Source organism: Myotis nattereri (assembly GCF_964212035.1).
Source record: "Myotis nattereri genome assembly, chromosome: 2".
Classification (NCBI taxonomy): domain Eukaryota; kingdom Metazoa; phylum Chordata; class Mammalia; order Chiroptera; family Vespertilionidae; genus Myotis; species Myotis nattereri.
Genome location: NC_138076.1, coordinates 111,117,137 through 111,135,189, shown reverse-complemented (window position 1 = coordinate 111,135,189; position 18,053 = coordinate 111,117,137). Strand labels below are relative to the sequence as shown.

Sequence of the window (18,053 nt, the reverse complement as noted above, 5' to 3'; positions counted from 1 at the left end):
TGCTGAGGAGGTGGGAGAGGCTCCCACCACCACTGCTGTATTGGCAGCCGTCAGCCTGGCTTGTGGCTGAGCAGAGTTCCCCCTGTGGGAGCACACTGACCACCAGAGGGCAGCTCCTGCATTGAGAATCTGCCCCCTGGTGGTCAGTGTGTGTCATAGTAACCAGTGATTCCCAGTCGCTCTGCTGTTAGGGTCAATTTGCATATTACCCTTTTATTATATAGGATAGAGGCCTGGTGCACGGGTGGGGGCCAGCTGGTTTTCCCTGAAGGGTGTCCTGGATCAGGGTAGGTGCCTGGCCAGCCTGGATGAGGGGCTGAGGGCCATTTTCAGACTGGCCACACCTCCGTCAGGGACAGGGGGGTCCCCGCTGGGGTGCCTGGCCATCCTGGGTGAGGGGATGATGGCTGTTTGCAGGCTGGCTACAGCCCCTTCAGGGTAGGGGATCCTGCTGGGGTGCCTGGCCAGCCTGGGTGAGGGGCTGAAGGCTGTTTTCAGACTGTCCACACCTCCTTAAGGGTGGAGGGTCCTGCTGGGGTCCCTGTCCAGTCTGGGTGAGGGTCTGATGGCTGTTTGCAGGCTGGCCAAGCCCCTCAGCAGGGACCCTCACCCCATGAGGATGTGGCCATCCTTAGTGAGGGGCTGATGGCTGTTTGCAGGCTTGCCACAGCCCCTTCAGGGTAGGGTTCCCTGCTGGGGTGCCTGGCCAGCCTGGGTGAGGGGCTGATGGCTATTTGCAGGCTGGCCACGGCCTCCAGCCACTCAAGCTCCCAGTAGAGGCTGGCTAGAAGCAGGTATCTGGGATTTATTTAGCTTCTATAATTGAAACTTTGTTGCCTTTTGTGGAGGCCACAGCCGGCCAGGGCAGGCGGGATGCTTGGCTTCCTCCATCGCCAGGGCAACCAAGCCTCCTGCTTGCTTCAGCTCTGTGGCTGCTGGGCGCCATCTTGGTTGGGTTAATTTGCATATGGTCGCTCCGATTGGCTGTTGGGCGTGGCTTTGGCATATCAAAGGTACAGTCAATTAGCATCTTTGTCCTTGATTAGTGTAGATTATTGATAGGTACTTATTTCCATTCTTACTCTTTATGCCTATCTTCTTCTCTATTTCTTCTTACAATTGTCCCTTGAACATTTCTTACTGTGCTGGCTTGGTGGTAATATATTCTTTTAGCCTTTTTTTTTTTGTCTGCAGAGCTCTTTATTTCACCTTCAATTTTGAATTATACCTTGCCAGATAAAGTAGTCCTGGGTTCAGTCTTTTGTTTTTCATTACCTTGTATACTTCATGCCATTTCCTTCTGGCCTGAAGTGTTTCTATTGAGAAGTTAGCTGACAGTCTAATGGGAGCTCCCTTGTAGGTAATTTATGTTTCTATCTTGCAGCCTTTAAGATTCCTTGTCTTTAATATTTGCTATTTTAATTCATATGTGCCTAGGGTCTTTCAGGGTTCATCTTGGGTGGGACTCTCTGCATTTCCTGAACTTCAGTGACTTTTTCCTTCAACATGTTAGGGGAATTTTCTGCCATTATTTCTCCAAACAGGTTCTCTATTCATTTCTTGGATTCTTCTCCATCCGGCACTCATATGATGCAAATGTTGTTATGTTTCATGTTGTCCCAAAGCTCCATTAAATTCTTCTCCTGTTTTTAATTTTTTTTCCATTTGCTGATCTGAATGAATGTTTTTATACCTTGTCTTCTAATTCACTGATTTGGTCCTCAGCTTCTTCTAGTCTACTGTTGTATTCTTCTGGGGTATTCTTTATTTCAGCTATGTTGGTCCTCATTTCCAATTGATTCTTATTTATTCTTTCAACCTCTCTTTTCAAGTTGGTGTAGCTCTCATTAAGTCCCTAAATATTCTCATTAATTTATGATTCTCATTAAGTTGCTTATAATTCTCACTGAATTGTTTGAGCACCCTTATTAGCATTATTCTGTATTCTTTATTTGACAAATTGCTTGCCTCCATTTCATTTAATTCCTTTTATGGCAATTCCTCCTTTTCTTTCATTCTGGGGTTGTCTCCCCATTTTTGCTGTCCCTTTGTATTTGTTTCTATGTATTAGATCAAACTGCTATGCCTCCCAGATTTTGGGGGGTGGTATTATATAGAAGGTGTTTTGTGGGACCCACTGGTGCAGTCCCTTAGATGTCCTGAGCTGGGTGCTCTAGGAAAGACCCTTACTTGAGTTATTTGGGTTCTCCTGTTATAGTTGGGTCTTGAATGTTATTGTCCCATTTGTGGATGGAGTCTTCTCTCAGACTGGGTGGCCATGTGGCTTACCCAACCATATCATGAGAAATGTTGTGGAGGTGCTGACCGCACAGAACAAAATACAACAATACAAAACATGAAATAGAAGAAACAAAACAAGAACATACACAAGACCCCTATAGCACTAACAAAAGCAACCACCAGAAAAGAATTAGGAAAGAGAAAAGAGAGCAAGAATGATAGAAAAAAAAGAGAAAGATACAGGGATAAAAAAAACAAATAAACAGACAAAAAAGCACAAACCAGAAATAGTAAGTAAAGGGGCAGGGAGAGGGCAGAATATGTAGTTGGAGAGATGAAATTAAGAAAACAAGAATAAAGAATCCAAGGGCTGTTAGGTCGGAGAGAGCCCAGGATCGGATACATGGAGACATGTGACGAGATAATGGACTACCCCTGGCATTTCTAACAGATCAGCGTGCCAAACACAGATACTGGCTTCTCCCTGAATCCACAACGACCCCCACACAGATACTGACTCATTCCTGAATACCTGGCTGACCCCCTGCAGCTGAAACTTCCTCAACTGAATACCTCAGCTCATGTCCCCGCCCCTCACTCAACCGCAGTATTAAAAAAGCGCCCCCCTCCCTGTTGGCGTGAATCCACATGCCCTGTCCTTGGGGGTGCGTGAGTCTCCCGGGATGCAGAATAAACTTTCCTTCCTTCCTTTTCTGATCAACTCTCTTTATTTCCTTCTCCGCCTCCTGAGCCACCTAACCTAACAAGGACTAGGGAAAGGACAACAGTTTAAAATAAAGGATGGAGAAAAGATAAGAAAAAACTTTGAAAAGGAAAATATAGGAGAAAGCAGATAGACCTAAAATAAGAAAAAGAAAAAAGATGAGGAAGCAGGAGAAAAAGAAAAGAGAAAAAAAAATATTTAGTGAAAAAAATTGAGTAGAAAACGGGAAGAGGAAAATTAGATATATGAATGAAACAACAGAGATAAGAATAATAACAAACCAATAAAGCAGATAAAGAAGATAAATTTAAAAAGGGAAAAGAAGAGAAAACTAAAAAAAGAAAAAAGGAAAAATAGAGAGAAAGAAAAAAAAATGAAGAGGAGTTAGTTTCAGCTGAGTTTAATGCCCCATGGGAGCTTGCTTTGGATACCACTCTTCTGTTCTGTCTGCCAATTCTTGGCTTTCTGTTAGGTATTTAGGTGCTAATCACTATCAGGCACTGTCTTTTGACTTTCAGCAATCTGCTTAAAGCTCCAAATGATCCACCAATCCACCGCTTGTGTCTGTCTCCACAGGCCTTGGCTGCAAACAGGAAGGACCAATCTACCCTCTAAAGTAGGTTTGTTAGCATCAAGGGGCCCAGGGCTGGGTCAGCAAACTTCCCCTGATTCCCCAGACTCTACCTCTGCCCACCTTTGCCTGCTAACCAGCTGTCAATCTTAATCACAAGGCTCCTTGAGACTGTTCAAACCCTTAAGCTTGGCCTCTGCTTTTGTTTCCTCTGACAAGATCAAAATGCAGGGTGTGGCATGCAACGCTCCTGTGGGTGGGGCAGGCTGTTTTGTTTCTTTACTTGCTCTGTGGCTTCTGGGAGTGGTTAGCTCCGCTCAGGAAAAATGGCTGTTTCGGTTGGGGGCCTACAACCAAATGCTCCTGGTGAGAGGAGTTAGATTGAAACGCAGGAAGACAGGGCAGGGGTCCAGTGGAAGACAAAGGCAGGTGAAATATAGGCAGGGGCAGACATGACAGTTAGAGCAGCCTAACCACAGGAACCAACCAAGCAGAAATAATAAAATGTTTCTGGACTCAAAGCAGGAGACATGGGAAACCAAGGGAGGGCCTGCAGTAAACAAAATGTACGAACACATAGAAACAGGAAAAGTTCAGCATAGGAACAGAGAAAGAACACATAGAAACAGGGAAAGTTTAGGTCTGTTGCTGGGCAAAAACAATTGAGGGAATCAATCAGATGACGACACAGGTAGACATAGAGCAGGCTTGTAGCAAACATATACCTCTGGATTACAAGGCTAAAACAGGCAACCCATTCTTGAGTGCCCCTCCCCTTTGCGGGGAGTCTGAATCTGCTTGTAATAAATTTTCCACACTTTGCTTAAATCTTCTGGTCCACGTAGCTCATTCTTCAGCATCGTGAGACACGACCTGGGAAAAACACCTCGGCTCACCATTCCGGTTATCACTGGCTGCTATTTTACCAAGTCTCCCCACAAAACTTCCTAACTCAGCCTCTTCTTAGGCACCTCGAGTCCACATCTCCCTCCCTGGACCAAAGCCTCAGATGAATAGTCAAAAATGAAAATTCCTGGGCTCTGGGTTTAGAGAGAAAAGAAAAGAAAAAAGAAAAAAGAAAAAAGAAAAGAAAAGAAAAGAAAAAAGTCAAAACTGCAGCTTTCTTTCCAACCAGCTCTGGTCTATGGGCTCCAGGCTCTGAAGTGGCCAGCAGCCCTGCCACCTTTCACGGCTGGATGTTATGTGAGCCTCGGGTCTCGGCTCTGTTGCTCAGGGCTATGGAGCCCAGCTTGGGTTCCAGGCCTCTATCTTCTGAGAAAACAGACTCCTTTAGCCAGGAGTTCCCTTCTTCCTCCTGGCACGCAGGCCTGTTGCCCCTGGGAGCTGATTCAGCTCCTCTCATGACCTCACCTTTCTTACAGGTTTCCAGGTGTTTTCCGTCCTTCCTTGATATGTCTCCTCCTCACTGGAGCTCAGTTGGTAATTCCATGTGAATGTTCTCCAATTTTGTTGTATTTCCAGTCTGGCCCTGGGATGAGATGCACTACAGGTCTGCCTATTCAGCTGCCATTATTTCCTCCTCCAAATGCCTGCATCTCTTACTGGTAATAGCCAGCATTCTCTTAGAATGGACTCAATGTATTCAAACATTAGCACAATATTCTTTGCAGTTTTAGCCTTTTTGCAGAAAATTAGCTTAATCTTCCCTCCACAGCCACTCTGCTTCTTGTTATAACACTGCTTTCCCTGTGCAAACAGAATCCTTTCCCTTCCTATACTGGTTCCTTATGAGGTCGATGCTTGCCACACTTCTTACAGAAAGTCCGGTAGATTTTAGGAACATTTACCATGTTTTTGAGAGCATTATTGGCACAGAAAGAAGAGCATCAACAGATTTGATACAGGACAATTCTTCCAAAATTAAAAATATATAAATTAAATACAGTGGGGCCTTGACTTACAAGTTTAATCCGTTCCATCCGTGACGGAGCTCGTAACTCAAATTACTCGTATGTCAAATCAACAGTGAACGAGTGAGACACATGATGCTGGGCTGATGTTGTGGCGTTCACTGTGACGTTCGCTGCGCCAACTAGCGGTGGGGTATCTGAAGCTGGCTCGTAACCCGAATTTTAGCTCACAACTCAAAGCAAAAAATCGGCCAAGAGATAGCTCATAATCTCGAAAAACTCGTCAGGACACTCATAAATCAAGGCCCATCTGTACACTGCTTTAAAAGATTTCAGTTAAAACTGTACAAAGATTCTTAACATGTAATATATATAATCAAAGCATTCTTCCTCTCCCCAACCCAGCTTGTCATTTATGTTTATTTTTATGCTGTTGTTTTTGTTTGTTTTGTTACTTATAAATAAAAAATTGTGGTCAAATTTAACCAGCATTTCTTCTTTGGATTCTGATTTCAGTGATAAGTTTAACCCTTCGCGGTCCAATTTTATTTTTGGAATTCAAACAGTCTGGTCCAAATTAATTGACGGGATTGAATGTTGAACCGGTTTGCAGTGTCTCAGCCTCGACATTGGACCTGCTCCTAGCGCCTGGCCTGTCGAGTTGGAGCCTCCATGTTGGACCGAAAAGGGTTAACAAGGCTTCCCCTCCTAAGATTAAATTACTAGTACCTATATTTTCTTCCAGTTTACATTTTCAATTAGTATATTATTAACATTTCCAATCTCCATGGAATTTTAATATATATTAGAGACCCGGTGCACAAAATTCGTGCACGGGCTGTGTGTGTGTGTGTGTGTGTGTGTGTGTGTCCCTCAACCTGGCCTGCACCCTCTCTAATCTGGGACCCCTCGGGCGATGTCCGACTGCCAGCCTGATTGCCACCTAAACACTCCCTTGCCGGCCTGATCGACACCTAACTGCTCCCCTGCCAGCCTGATCACCCACAACTGCACTCCCCTGCCAGCCCGATCACCCACAACTGCCCTCCCCTGCCGGCCCGGTTGCCCACAACTGCTCTCCCCTGAAGGCCCGATGGCCCACAATTGCCTTCCCCTCCCGGTCTGATCGCTCACAACTGCCACCCCCTGCCGGCTTAACCCCCGCTCCCCCCCACAACTGCCCTCCTCTCCTGCGACCCGCCTCCTCCGCCGGGCCCCGCCTACTCTGCGCTGCGCAGAGCACAGGCCTCATTGAGCGGAGCAGCCGCTGGGCCCCACCTCTGCTGTGCGTGCAGCCATCTTGTGGCAGCCATTTTGTGGCGATGTCACGTGAGGGCATTGCGGGAGGGTGTGACACCACCTAAGGCTTTTATTATATAGGACTAGAGGCCCGGTGCACAAAAATTTGTGTACTTGGTGGGGGGGAGGGGATTTCCTCAGCCCGGCCTGTGCCCTCCTGCAGTCTGGGACCCCTCGGGGGATGTCTACCTGCTGGCTTAGGCCCACTCCCCGGGGGATTGGGCCTAAGCTGGCAATCAGACATCCCTCTGGCAGCCCGGCAGCCCTCGGGGGATGTCCACTTGCCAGCGGGGAGCAGGCCTAAACTGCAGTCGGACATGCTTAGTGCTGCTGAGGAGGCAGGAGAGGCTCCCATCACCACCGCTGTACTGGCAGCCATCAGCCTGGCTTGTGGCTGAGCAGAGCTCCCCCTGTGGGAGCTCACTGACCACCAGAGGGCAGCTCCTGCATTGAGCGTCTGCCCCCTGGTGGTCAGTGTGTGTCATAGTAACCAGTGATTCCCAGTCTTTCTGCTGTTATGGTCAATTTGCATATTACCCTTTTACTATATAGGATAGAGGCCTGGTGCACGGGTGGGGGGCGGCTGGTTTTCCCTGAAGGGTGTCCCGGATCAGGGTGGGGGTCCCGGATCAGGGTGGGGGTCCCACTTGGGTGCCTGGGTGAGGGGCTGATGGCTGTTTGCAGCTGGTCACATCCCCTTCAGGGTGGGCGTCCCCATTGGGGTGCCTGGCCAGCCTGGATGAGGGGCTGATGGCTGTTTTCAGGCTTGCCCCCTTTAGGGTGGGGGTCCCCACTGGGGTGCCTGGTCAGTCTGGATGAGGGGCTGAGAGTTTTCAGGCTGGCCAAGCTTGCCGGCAACTGAAGCTCCCAGACTCTCCTTTTTTTTTTTTATTCTGGGATTTATTTACCTTCTATAATTGAAACTTTGTTGCTGCTCCAGCTCTGAGGCCACAGCCTGCTGAAAGCAGGTATCTGGGGTTTGTTTAGCTTCTATAATTGCAACTTTGTTGCTTAGAGTGGAGCTCAGAGCCTGGCTGCAGCGGCAGCGGGGAGGAAGCTTGGCTTCCTCCATAACTGGAGCAAGCAAGCCTACTGCTCACTTCAGCTGCATGGCTGTGGCTGCCGGCCACCATCTTTGTTGGTGGTTAATTTGCATATCTCGCTGATTAGCCAATGGGAAGTGTAGCGGAGGTATGGTTAATTTCAATCTTTGTCTATTATTAGATAGGATTATCTGTTGATTGGATAAACTATGTTTCTTTGTGCACAACATATTTTTGGACTCAGGTCTGAAAGGTAAATAAAATGCCGGTATTTCTGGAATGATGCCTAAGTATGATCCTATTTGAAACAAAATCTGCCACCTTGCTGTGCAAAATTATAGGATGGATCTCCTAACTATTAAAGAGGGAATATGCTAATTGACCGCTACACCCTCACAAGATGCGGCACCCACAGCCAATAGAGGGAATATGCTAATTGACTGCCATGCCCTCAAAGATGGTGGTGCCCACAGCCACAAGATGACAGCACTCAGCCCTCTCAGCCCCGCCAGGGTGGCAGGCACACAGCACAGCCAGGCCCACCCCCAGGCGGGTCTGGCCGCTCCATGCAACTGCCTCCAGAGTCCCCCAGTCCCCAGCCCCCCAGCCACCCAGGGCCAGCCTGAGGCACAGGCAAGCCTTGGATGGTGGCTGCCCAGCTGCCCAGGGCTGGCCCGAAGTGCAGGCAAGCCTCAAATGGCGGCTGCCCAGCTGATGCCCGAGGCACAGGCAAGCCTTGGATGGTGGCTACCCAGCCAATGCCTGAGGGATAGGCAAGCCTCGGATGGTGGCTGCCCAGCCACCCAGGGCCGCCCAAGGCTCAGGTAACCAGGGCTGGCAGAGGCTTGCACTGCCGGCAGTGGCAGCAGCAGAGGTGTGATGGGAGCGTTGCCTTTCCCTGATCGCCGGGCCACCTCCCGCCCCTAAGGGCTCCCAGACTGTGAGAGGGGGCAGGCCGGGCTGAGGGACCCCTCTCCAGTGCATGAATTTTCATGCACCAGGCCTCTAGTTATTAACCATTAATATCAATCAAAAGCACAGAAGGGATAGTAAAAAACCCTATACAACTATAAAAGATAAAGAATGGTAGATAAATAGTATTCAACCAAACTCAGAAATAAAGACAAATGCATACCCTTAATCCTGAATGAAATCATTTTAGGCTTAAGTTTGAAATAAATAACATTACCTTAAACATTACAGGTAAATTATAAATATAAGTCTAATGTAAATACAGCTACTTAAATCTTTATAGGGCACATACTTTTTTAGGGTACATACGTAAGTTAAAAGAAATAAACTATACTCCTTAAGTATTCTATATATTCACACTCTCATTAATTTAGACTAGATTCTCCCATTCTCTCTTATTCCATATAAATACTAGACATCAACAAAAATCTAAACTTTAAAAACTAATAAGAGTGGTAACAATTTCAGGAAGGTTTCTTGAAGGACTCCTTTAAATAGCATTCAGGTTTAGTGCATCTGAAGAATCTGAATATAGTCCCTTACTAATAGCACCAGGAAGGGGGAGAAAGAACGGAAGGATGACACAAATCACATGTCTCCCAAAGACAGAGTCAGAACTAGTCAGAATGATACCAAATAGATTTATCACGACCTTAAAATCAAAACCAGTATTTGTAAACACACTATAAACATTTGTATAGATGTTATCCAAAATAATACAGTATAATGTTTTAAAACCATTAAACATGAAATCATTTGCCAAAAACGGGAAAAAGTTATTATAATAAAAATTTGACTGTGTTTAAATATTAGAACAGAATGGATATGGGCAGAAACAGTTCTGGCTGCCTGCTTCTTCCCTTTCCCTTACTCTTTTCCCATCACAAGATGGAATGGGTCAGGGATCTTCCTTAACAACTACAAGAGCTAGATCCCCTCACCCCTTGTCTTAGCTTTGTAGCCAACCACATAGGAACCTACTGTCAAGAAAGGAAAGGGAATAAGAATTTCCCACAATTGTCTTGGCTGTTGTTGCTCAGTAGTTACAGCGTTGGCCCAAGCAACAAACGGTTGCAGGTTCAATTACTGCTCAAGGGAGTGTACCTGGATTGCAGGTTCAAACTCCGGCCCCAGGTGGGGTGCCCTTGGAAGGCGACCAATCCATTTGTCTCTCTCACATCAATGTTTCTTTCTCTCTCTCTCTCTCTCTCTCTCTCTCTCTCTCTCTCTCTCTCTCTCCCCCCCTCCATCCCTCTCCCTTTCTCTTCTTCTTTCCACTTTTTCTAAAGATCAATGGTAAAAATATCCTCTGCTGAGGATTAACAAAACAAAATAAAAAAAATAATTTCCCACAATGAAGGCCTTAATTTGTAAAAGTATATAATTCTAAAACAGACATCTTCTAATATGTACATGTTTCTGCTACAATTAAAATTTCACAAATTTATATACATACTAGAGGCCCAGTGCACAAAAATTTGTGCACTCGGGGGGGAGGAGGGGTTCCTCAGCCTGGCCTGTGCCCTCTCGCAGTCTGGGACCCCTCAGGAGATAACAACCCGCTGGCTTAGGCCTGCTCCCAGGTGGCAGAGGGCAGGCCCAATCCCTAGGTGTAGCCCCTGGTCGGGCTCAGAGCAGGGCCGATTGGGGAGTTGGGGCGCCGCTCCCTGTCATGCACAGAGCAGGGTGGATTGGGAGGTTGCAATGCCACCCTCAGTCACGCTCAGGGTAGGGCCAATTGGGGGGTTGGGGCACCACCCCCTGTCACACTCAAGGCAGGGTTGATGGGGAGGTTGCGGCGCCACCCCCTGTCACGCACAGAGCAGGGCAGATCAGGGGGTTGGGGTGCTGCCCCCTGTCATGCACAGAGCAGGGCCCATCAGGGGGTTGGGGAGCTCCCCCCTGTCACGCACAGAGCAGGGCCCATCAGGGGGTTGAGGAGCTCCCCCGTCACACACAGAGCAGGGTCGATCAGGGAGTTGGGGAGCTCCCCCCTGTCACGCACAGAGCAGGGCCCATCAGGGGGTTGGGGAGCTCCCCCCTGTCATGCACAGAGCAGGGCCCATCAGGAGGTTGAGGAGCTCCCCCCTGTCACCCACAGAGCAGGGCCGATCAGGGGGTTGGGGCGCCGCCACTCTCACACTCAGGGCAGGACCGATTGGGAGGTTATGGCTCTACCCCGTCACACACAGAGCAGGGCCTGTGGGGGTTGGGGGTTGGGGCTCCGCACCCTGTCACACACAGAGCCGCAGGGCAATCAGGGCGTTAGGGCGCTGCACCCTGTCACACACAGAGCCGCAGGGCGATCAGGGGGTTCGGGAGCTCCCCCCTATCAGGCACAGAGCAGGGTTGATCAGAAGGTTGGGGCACCTTCCCCTGTCACGAACAGAGCAGGGCGGATAGAGAGGTTGTGGCCCCGCCCCCTGTCACACACAGAGCCGCAGGGCCATCAGGGGGTTTGGGCGCTGCCCCGTCACGCTGATTCCGGTGCCGGGAGGCCTCTCTGCTCCGCTGATCCTGGTGCTGGGAGGCATATTACCCTTTTACTATATAGGATAGAGGCCTGGTGCATGGGTGGGGCTGGCTGGTTTGCCCTAAAGGGTGTCCTGGACCAGGGTGGGGGTCCCCACTGGGGTGCCTGGCCAGTCTGGGTGAGGGGATGATGGCTGTTTGCAGCTGGTCACACACCCTTCAGGTTGGGGGTCCCCACTGGGGTGCCTGACCAGCCTGGGTGAGGGGCTAAGGGCTGTTTTCAGGCTTGCAGGTGACTGAAGCTCCCAATTGCTCATTTTTTTTTTTTTTTTTATTCTGGGCCAGCTTTAGCTCTGGCTCCAGCTCTGAGGCCTCTGCTGGGTTCTATAATCGAGACACTGTATCAACTCCAGCTCTGAGATCCTGGCTCACTGAAAGCTGGTTTCTGGGGTTTTGTTTATCTTCTATATTTGTTACAATGTTTCAGACTGCAGGCTCAGAGGCCAGCAAGGTAGGCGGGAACGTTGGAGTCCTCTGTCACTGAAGTAAGCAAGCCTCATGTTAGTTTCAAGCTGCCTGGCTGCCGGCCGCCATCTTGGCTGGCAGTTAATTTGCATATCTCGCTGATTAGCCAATGGGAAGGGTAGCGGTCGTACGCCAATTACCATGTTTCTCTTTTATTAGATAGGATGTATATATGTATTTTTACCATGTTTAACCTGCAAACCAGTTGATCCACACCTAAATAACCAAGGGTTGACTAGAACACTTATTTTAATGGTCTTGAAGCTTGTAGAGAACTTTTACATACTTCAAATTTGACTCTGACAATCCTATGAGATAAAGCAGGTATTATTTCCATCAGACAAATAAGGAAGCTTGTGCAGCCGTGGGCAAACTATGGCCCATTTGAAATGAATAAAACTAAAAAAAAAAAAAGACCGTACCCTTTTATGTAATGATGTTTACTTAGAATTTATATTAGTTCACACAAACACTCCATCCATGCTTTTGTTCTGGCCCTCAGGTCCAGTTTAAGAACCCATTGTGGCCCTTGAGTCAAAAAGTTTGCCCACCCCTGGGTTAGTGTCACAGAACTAGGATTGTATTCCACCTCTTCGGCCTCCAGAGTAATTGTTTGCCACACTGCTACAGAAAACAATAAATACAAACCCTCATCATCTGATCTCTCAAGTGGAACATTAAGAATTTAGAGATTAAGACAACTTTCCTGAAACATACTAAACTATATAAAACAAGTTCCATTTGTATGTGTAGCAAATGGAAACAATGTTCATTAAATTTTATTTTAGCCGAACCGGTTTGGCTCAGTGGATAGAGCGTCGGTCTGCGGACTAAAGGGTCCTGGGTTCGATTCTGGTCAAGGGCATGTACCTGGGTTGCAGGCACATCCCCAGTAGGAGATGTGCAGGAGGCAGCTGATCGATGTTTCTCTCTCATTGATGTTTCTAACTCTCTATCTCTCTCCCTTCCTCTTTGTAAAAAATCAATAAAATATATTAAAAAAAATTTAATTTAATTCCTTGACCTGTTCTCATTATTATGGGTCCATAGTTTTAGTTCTAGTGCAACTGTACTATTTTTAATGCTTCTGAAGTAAACATTAACTTTAGGCCACTGTTTTGTTTTTCTTTTTATACTATGGCATCTCTACAAATATAAATTTGATGACACACAAAGATTGAGGGGCAGGTGGTGTTCAAAATTTGAATAGTTTTGATGTGGGGAAAAAAGGGTACAGATTTGAATACTTCACTAAAATTAAAATAAATAGAATTTTCTTTTTTTTTTTATAATCCTCACCCGAGGATATTTTTCCACTGATTTTTTAGAGAGAGTGGAAGGGGAAAGGGTGAGACTGAGAGAAACATTGATGTGAGAGACACACAACTGGTTGCCTCCTGCATGCATCCCAACCAGGGCCAGGGGACCTACAACCAAGGTATGTGCCCTTGACCAGAATCGAACCCGGGACCCTTCAGTTCATGGGCTGATGCTCTTATCCACTGACCTAAATCGGCTAGGGTGAGAACCAATTTTTCACAGAATTCTCCTCAGAGTCAAAATATGTATGCTGATTAATGTATGACCTTAACTGGGTATTCTTCTTGATCACTTTGAACAATTATAAAATGGTTGGGAAAAGCTTTGTATTTTGTTAGGCTTCTTGGCTTAAAGATTCAGTAGTAAAAATGCAATTAAAAAGTTTCTAATCAGAAATATGTTTTATTTTGCTAACATTTTTACCTTTAACATTAGGTTTTAATGTATTCAATAGGAAAGATGGTAAAACTTACCTCACAAGCAGGGCATATAATTTTGCTATATTCTTCAGTTATTAAACACAGTTCACATAAAGCATGTCCACACTGAAACTCATGGTGGTGACCTATTGATGAAATTATGCATTAATTTTTCTACAGTTTGTTAACATTGTGCAGCATTAGTTAGAGTGGAAAGTTAAAGGGATTCTCTCACATAGGAAGATCACAAAGTTAGTAATGGATGACTTACTAAACAAAATTCAGGAGAACATATACAAGTCAGAAGGAGGGAGAAACAGAAGAAAAGCCAGGTAGTTACATAATATTTTTTGCATTAATTTAAGATAGTGTTTGGTACCTATGATACTTTCAATTTGCCATATCTTATAATCATACAAAGTGCTCTGACATACTTCATTGCCTCTGTGTAAACATCATCGCTAAGTAGGCTGGGAATGTTATATGCAACCTGGAGATGGAGAAACATTTTGGTGGGTGGCTCATTAAATGGTATAATCCAGACTCCAGCCTATTTATGTTTCCAATGCAATGTTCTTTCTACTTGATCATACTGCCCTCTAGTAATTTATATTTGCCATCCTGTGAAGTGGACAGGGAGGGCAGATATGAAACGCTGGCAGGACCCCACTCTTACAATGATCTAAGACACTGGCAAGGACAAGGACAGAAGTCAGATGCTATTACTATCACACACACAACCCACATAAAGATCATTTTCACAAAAATAGCTTTTATAAGGGAAATACCATAATCTTAATTGAAAACCTATTATCAAGCTTTTATTGCTAAGCAGAATTTGAAGTTTATCACATTAGGCATATTTTTAGCTATGTAACTTCAAAAATATGTCATTTTAAAAGACTTTGCAAGACAAAAAGGAAAAAGGAACTAGATAAAATCAGTCATCTTTTACCAGCAAAAATATTAGTGTTCTTGCTGATTAATAACTGCATGCTTTTGATTTTAAAAAAGCTTTAGTTTTGAAGCCAACAACCAAACTAATGTTTAAAGCTCTATTTAAATTTCAGAAATATTACCAAAGAAATCAAAACTGTTTAACTGTTTGTCTTTATAAAATTCAGTTTACTGTACAAGTCAAAATAACTTGTGGTGTATTACTGCTTACAAAGGGGAAGCACTTTCACAATTCTAGATGCATAACCACCACCTTTCCAACTGAGTATTTCTAAGCACTGTAACACAAATGCATGGAAGGACCAGTGATTTTATAAGGTCATGTTTTAAAACTTTATTTTTTAATAGTTATTTCCTTCAAACAATGGCTATTTTCCACATAACAGTCATGATCAAAACCCAAATTAGCAGAAGGATGGTCTCCACCAGGAAACACAAACTCACCGACTTTCTCTACACAAACTGAGTCCATCTAGGAGGGACTAAGAAAGCCCATGGAATGACTCACTTTGAAAGTACAAACATTAAACAGTTACACCGGGAAACAACAAGAATTTTCAGCAGCTCCAGGAGTTGAAATTCAACAACTCATCCCTGTCAGAGAACTCTAGCATTTCAAATTACATTAAAATAACGTGAACCTGTTTCACTTGAGTAGAATCTAAATTAGCAGATCAATGTGAACCTAAAAGTCCTCTAAAATAAAGTCTAATATATATAAAATAAATATCTTGTATACAAAAAAATTTGATCAACAGGAGGGCGGTGTATTTCTTCCCTTGTCGTACAGAAAACACAAGATGAATAAAGGAACAATTCGCGGCTAACAGCAATAAAATCACCCCCCCTCCACCCCACCCAAAAATAAAATCTCTAATATCTCTTTAATTCAGGAACATTTCATAGTGGTCTACTTGTCACTTCTACAACTAAAACTACACAAAAAATTCAAATTTCATTACTTCCTGACCACAAGGCAACAGGTGAAATTCTTACATGACTCTCTGGTGAGCCTGGGACGTTTTCGAACGGGTAGGGGGGCGAGAACTCACGCGGTCCGTCTCCAGGAGAAGCGGGGAGGCCTCGGGGGCCCCGGGGTAGGGGGAGGTGCGGGGGGGGGGGGGCAGGCGCCACGCCCCCTCAACCGACCTCGGGCGTCTACGCGACCCGAGACCCGAGACCCGCCCCTCGGTGAGCGAGAGCGACGGGAGGGTGATGCTGTGCGACCGTTTCCACGTCAGCCCCAGGCCCCCGCCGGCCCGCTGCTCCCACCCTCGCCGGCCTCGCCGTCTCCATGTCCGCAGCCCAGGACGAAGGCAGCCCACGAGGCCCACCCCCGGGATCCTTACCGGAAGCTTTGGTCACCATTCTGTCACACCGAGTGCACTGAATCTCAGCAGCTACCCAGGGCCGACCCTTCCTTCCCATCTGCTGACAGGAAGGCAGGGTGAGCCGAGCTGTCGAAGATTCTGCCGCCATTGCTGCCTTCTAGACCCGAGGAAAGTACCGCGTGCCACTCCCAGCGTCCCTCGCGCCAGCGATCAATCATCGAAGGCAATCTCTGCAGGTAGCCAATCAGCAGGCTAAGATATTAAAGCCCGCCCCCCCTTCCCCCCAGTTGACCCTCGCCTGCGGCCCTGCACGTGCGTGCGGGGAAGGCTGACTGTTTTTAGTTTGACCCCAGAGGCTTCATATCAAGGAAGGACGCCAGGTTTTCAAGCACCATTTACTTTCAAACCTCTACCAAAAGCGTCACCCCCTGAGCATTCAGTGCATTGAAGTCCAGATTTCACGTATTATTACTTACACCGTGTGGACCTCACAGGCAGTAATCAATCCTTATATTGAAGGGATTCCCCCTTCACTAGTTATCAAGGCCAGAAAGTCTAAACCTGTGAAAAAAAAGTATTTTAATTCCGTATTTGAATCATCTGCTAAGGATTTGAGGGCTTGACTACTAGTAGCCTCAATGGAGAACTATCAGTGGCTACTGGTGGGGGAAATTCAATTAAGTACTTCAAACTAAGGGGTGGTCATCATTACTAACAGTTGTTGAGCTGGGAGTGGTTGGGGAAGCAAAGAATTTATAAGGAACAGGTTTATAACCTCTACCTAAAACAGTAACTTCTGCTAAGGTAGCTTGTGGTAATTTTGTTATATAGCTAGTGTTACATAGCTAGTGTTAGAAGGTAGAGACAATAAAAATCACTGCACTCTGGAAAGATGATGTCAATATGTTATAAAAAGCCTTCTTAGAGGACAGAGGGTTTGCATTAGACCTTAAAACTTAGGTGGGACTTACAGGAGTAAACAGAGGGAAGGAGGCATTCCAGTGAAAAGGAACAGTATAAGCAAGAGAAAGTAGGAAGGAGATGCAGTGGCCTCTTAAAATTTAGAGATCATTTGGCCAGAGTATTAATTTCCTTAAAGTGAGATTTTTGGAGAGGTATGTTGGGATGGAATTTTGGACAGTCTTGAATATTGGGCTAAAGAGTTTGGACTTTACCCTTCAAGCTGCAGAATGCTTGCTAAGTGTGTGACCAAAGGATGGAGTCATCTGGTGGCAATGTGGCAGGTGGATCACAGAGGAAGCACCTGGAGATGATGGCAGGGAACTTTCAGTCATTAATAAAAGCCTGCAGATATTCCTTATTTTCCCTACAACATTTTTTTGAAATATAAACAGAAGTTCAGAAGCTCACCCTTGATAAAAAAATCTTTATACTTTGTTGCCCTCAGGTAAAAGTATCGCTTCCTTAGCCCATCCCCATGCCACCCACCCAATCGTTTCTGCTACTAATCCATAATGAAACTCAGAGTACTAATTGAGCCAATGTTCCCCTGTAACATGCTGAAATCGTCTACAGTGTTGTGAGTAGTTTTCCCTGTTCTCCTATCTAGAATGCCCACTCCTTCCTTTTTATCGACTTGTATTCTCCTCATCCTTCATGGCTCAGCCTTTGAACCACCAACTACTCCTGGAAACCCTCATGTTTCTCCCTACAGTCACTACTGTTCTAGCAAGTAGCCATAATCTCCTTTTACACTAGGATATCAGTACTGCAATTGGATTAATGACAGTCTAATTGCATAGGGATTCTTCTTGGGTCATGATATGCATCTAATGTGATCTAGTACAGAGGAGTCATCTCTGAATATCATCAATTGTGCTGGAGAGAAGTATGCCCTTGGTAATTCCAGAAGTTAAATAAATCTTGGATAAATCAGGACCAGTAAGAAATACAATGGTAAATATTTAGACCCCATATGTCAGGTCTTAATACTTACTGGGTCCTCTCAAAAAAGAGAAGCCATAATTATCATCTTAACATGTAATTTAGATGATTTAAATCTTTTGTCTGGAGTCCTTTAGTGGTTTCCCACTGACTGTGACAGATCCTTGAAATGGCCTCCAAGGCCTCTCAAGCTTCGTGTTGCACCACATCTCACTATGTTCCAGGTACATTGGCATTTTTCAGTTCTGTAAATAGGTCAACCTCAAGATCTTTGCCTGGAACACTCTTCCCTGCACTATTTAAAAATTATGCCCTGGATAAGTGGCTCAGTTGCTTGGAGTGTCGTCCTATACACCAAAAAATTTCGGATTTAATTCCCAGTCAGGGTGCATATAGGAAACAA

The 18,053-nt window shown here is 45.8% G+C and overlaps 1 protein-coding gene across 1 annotated transcript in view; it reads right to left on the bottom strand.

Moving 5' to 3' along the window:
• Nucleotides 1-15,893, bottom strand: part of RNF17 (ring finger protein 17) — a gene marked incomplete at both ends in the record, with an annotated part of 152,520 nt that extends 136,627 nt beyond the window's left edge. The window contains 2 exons of the mRNA XM_081083577.1: nt 13,512-13,603; nt 15,749-15,893. Of these exons, the coding sequence (XP_080939703.1) occupies nt 13,512-13,603; nt 15,749-15,893 (237 nt within the window). The remainder of the gene's footprint in view (nt 1-13,511; nt 13,604-15,748) is intronic.
• Between the last annotated feature and the right edge of the window lie 2,160 nt (nt 15,894-18,053).